At 38.7% G+C, this 2,161-nt stretch overlaps 1 protein-coding gene across 1 annotated transcript in view; it reads left to right on the top strand.

Moving 5' to 3' along the window:
- The first annotated feature begins 338 nt into the window (after window positions 1–338).
- LOC117948955 (protein fantom-like) overlaps window positions 339–2,161 on the top strand; it is a 7,649-nt gene continuing 5,826 nt past the window's right edge. Inside the window, exons 1-3 of the mRNA XM_034878925.1 lie at window positions 339–422; window positions 1,324–1,410; window positions 1,986–2,130. Of these exons, the coding sequence (XP_034734816.1) occupies window positions 1,332–1,410; window positions 1,986–2,130 (224 nt within the window). The 5' untranslated portion in view covers window positions 339–422; window positions 1,324–1,331. The remainder of the gene's footprint in view (window positions 423–1,323; window positions 1,411–1,985; window positions 2,131–2,161) is intronic.

Genomic DNA, 2,161 nt, shown 5'->3' with positions numbered 1-2,161 from the left:
ACACAAACATACACACACACACACACACACACAGATACACATACATACATACATACATACACGTACACACACGCAAAAACACACATACACAAACACACACATATGCACACACAAACACATACCTACACACACACAGGATATACACAAAAGACAGTAGAAGGATGTTCGAGTTACACATTCAATAACAGATAAAGTAACTTTATTTATTTTTAAAGTTAAGTTAAAGTGTCATAAATAATGACTCATATACATATGTATTATATAGGCGCCTACAGTGGCAATAAGCTTTCAGTTCAGATAGAAAGCCTACATATCCCACAAGTCTCTTCACTCGGCGCATGCGTAGTAGCATCATAACGACATGAACTGTTATGATTTCAGTAGCAACCGTTACTGTGGACTGAATAAAGTCGTTTTAAAAGGTAAGAAATGTGTAAAAAATCGGCTTCGACAGCCTTTAAAATGTTTTTTTTAAATACGAAGACACATATACAACTAGTGTTGTATTAGAAGAGGGAGCTAGTTGGCGCGTTAGCCCTTTTTAGGCAGCTAGCGAACGAAGCTAATGGAACATAGCTAACGGAACTTGCTTTATTTCAATAGTTTCTAATGTTACAGCAGCCACACACCTCAGTGTTTTAACAGTACACACACACCTCTGACTGAAGCAGTGTACAATAACCGAGACACAGACACTGTTTTAAGATATCTTTTGTAAATCAGTGTAGAGGATGTGATGCCAGACTGCGTTTAGATTATAACAGTTTTTCTCTCACAGTGGCCAAAGTAAAGTTAATCATTCCTTCAAACATTTGGCTCAAAACAGTGAATAATCATGAAATGTCTAGCTTTAGTTCGGCAAACATAAAATACAAAAAACGAAAGGTTTATTAGTGAAATGTCCTTTTTTAGAACCACCTCGCCCGCAGATCTACGGTGTTACTCCCGGTTTACCGGCAGCAAGATGGCGGTAGCAGCAGGGGGGTGTTTCGCGTTCAAATGTTAGATAACAATTAAATAAAATGCTCTTGGTGTGTCATTCATCTGCCGAATACATTAGAAGATACATGTTGTCAGTTGAGAGTGTTAAGTTTTGCTCTGCCGTGTTGTTTTATTTCTCCACGCGGACATTAGTTTTAATCTAAGAGATTTTCAAATGAAGTTTGGCTCAACTTTTACCCCCTCAACCACAAAGCTGTTTATAGTCATTTAGAACTATTATCCGACCCAGGGTCTAGCTTAAGGTAAACTGTGCACATATTATTATTATTATTATTATTATTATTATTAAGTTGTTATAATGCCGATTCCCTTCTCTTACAGGCTGAAAGATGTCCACTCTGATCGATGAGACAGCAGCAGATGTTCCAGTCAGAGACTTCCCAGTGAACCTGTCCCGACTCGCAGCAGGTTTCTGTTGTTTCTGTTGTTTATATTGTTTCTGTTGTTTCTGTTGTTTCTATTTCCATCAAGATAACTCATTAGAGAGATTTAACCTAACCTGATTGCTGATTTGTGGATTATAATATGGAAAAAAGTACGTTTAACTCTTGTGTTTTCCTCCCGGGTCAAAAACTGACGACAAATATGACATTTTTATTAAGTTTTCACCAAAACCACCTTACTTACTGCCACTATTTTACACTATTTTGGTAATATTTAGAAATTGTGGTCAATAACCCTCATTTATGTAGGATTATACCTAATATTTGAGTTAAAAAAAGCAGAATTTATGAATGATTTTGTCTAATAGTGAAGATCAGAGGAATGAAAGAGCGTTAGAAGGAATCATTTTATGGTAATTTGGTTAAAAAGAAACTCAGATTTCAGATAGAGACACTTATTAAAGAGGAGCTGCTGCTCATTTACTCCTTCAGTTGTCTTGTTATGGTGTGTGTGTGTGTGTGTGTGTGTGTGTGTGTGTGTGTGTGTGTTGCACTCACAGCTACATGTGTGTAAATGTAAAGATGACCCGATGTTCTCAGAGTCCTCGGCCAATCGGAATGCGCGGGCGCGGCAGGACGTGTCGCGGGTGTCCCGGGAGGAGCTGGAGGATCGATTCCTCCGCCTCCACGAGGAGACGCTGGTCCTCAAACAGCACATACACACACAGGACGACAAGATCAAGAAGTGAGACACACACACACACACACACACACAG

Source organism: Etheostoma cragini, chromosome 8 (genome assembly GCF_013103735.1).
Source record: "Etheostoma cragini isolate CJK2018 chromosome 8, CSU_Ecrag_1.0, whole genome shotgun sequence".
In the NCBI taxonomy this organism is placed as follows: domain Eukaryota; kingdom Metazoa; phylum Chordata; class Actinopteri; order Perciformes; family Percidae; genus Etheostoma; species Etheostoma cragini.
Note: the sequence above shows the minus strand (reverse complement) of the source record. Positions and strands in the feature narration are given on the sequence as shown.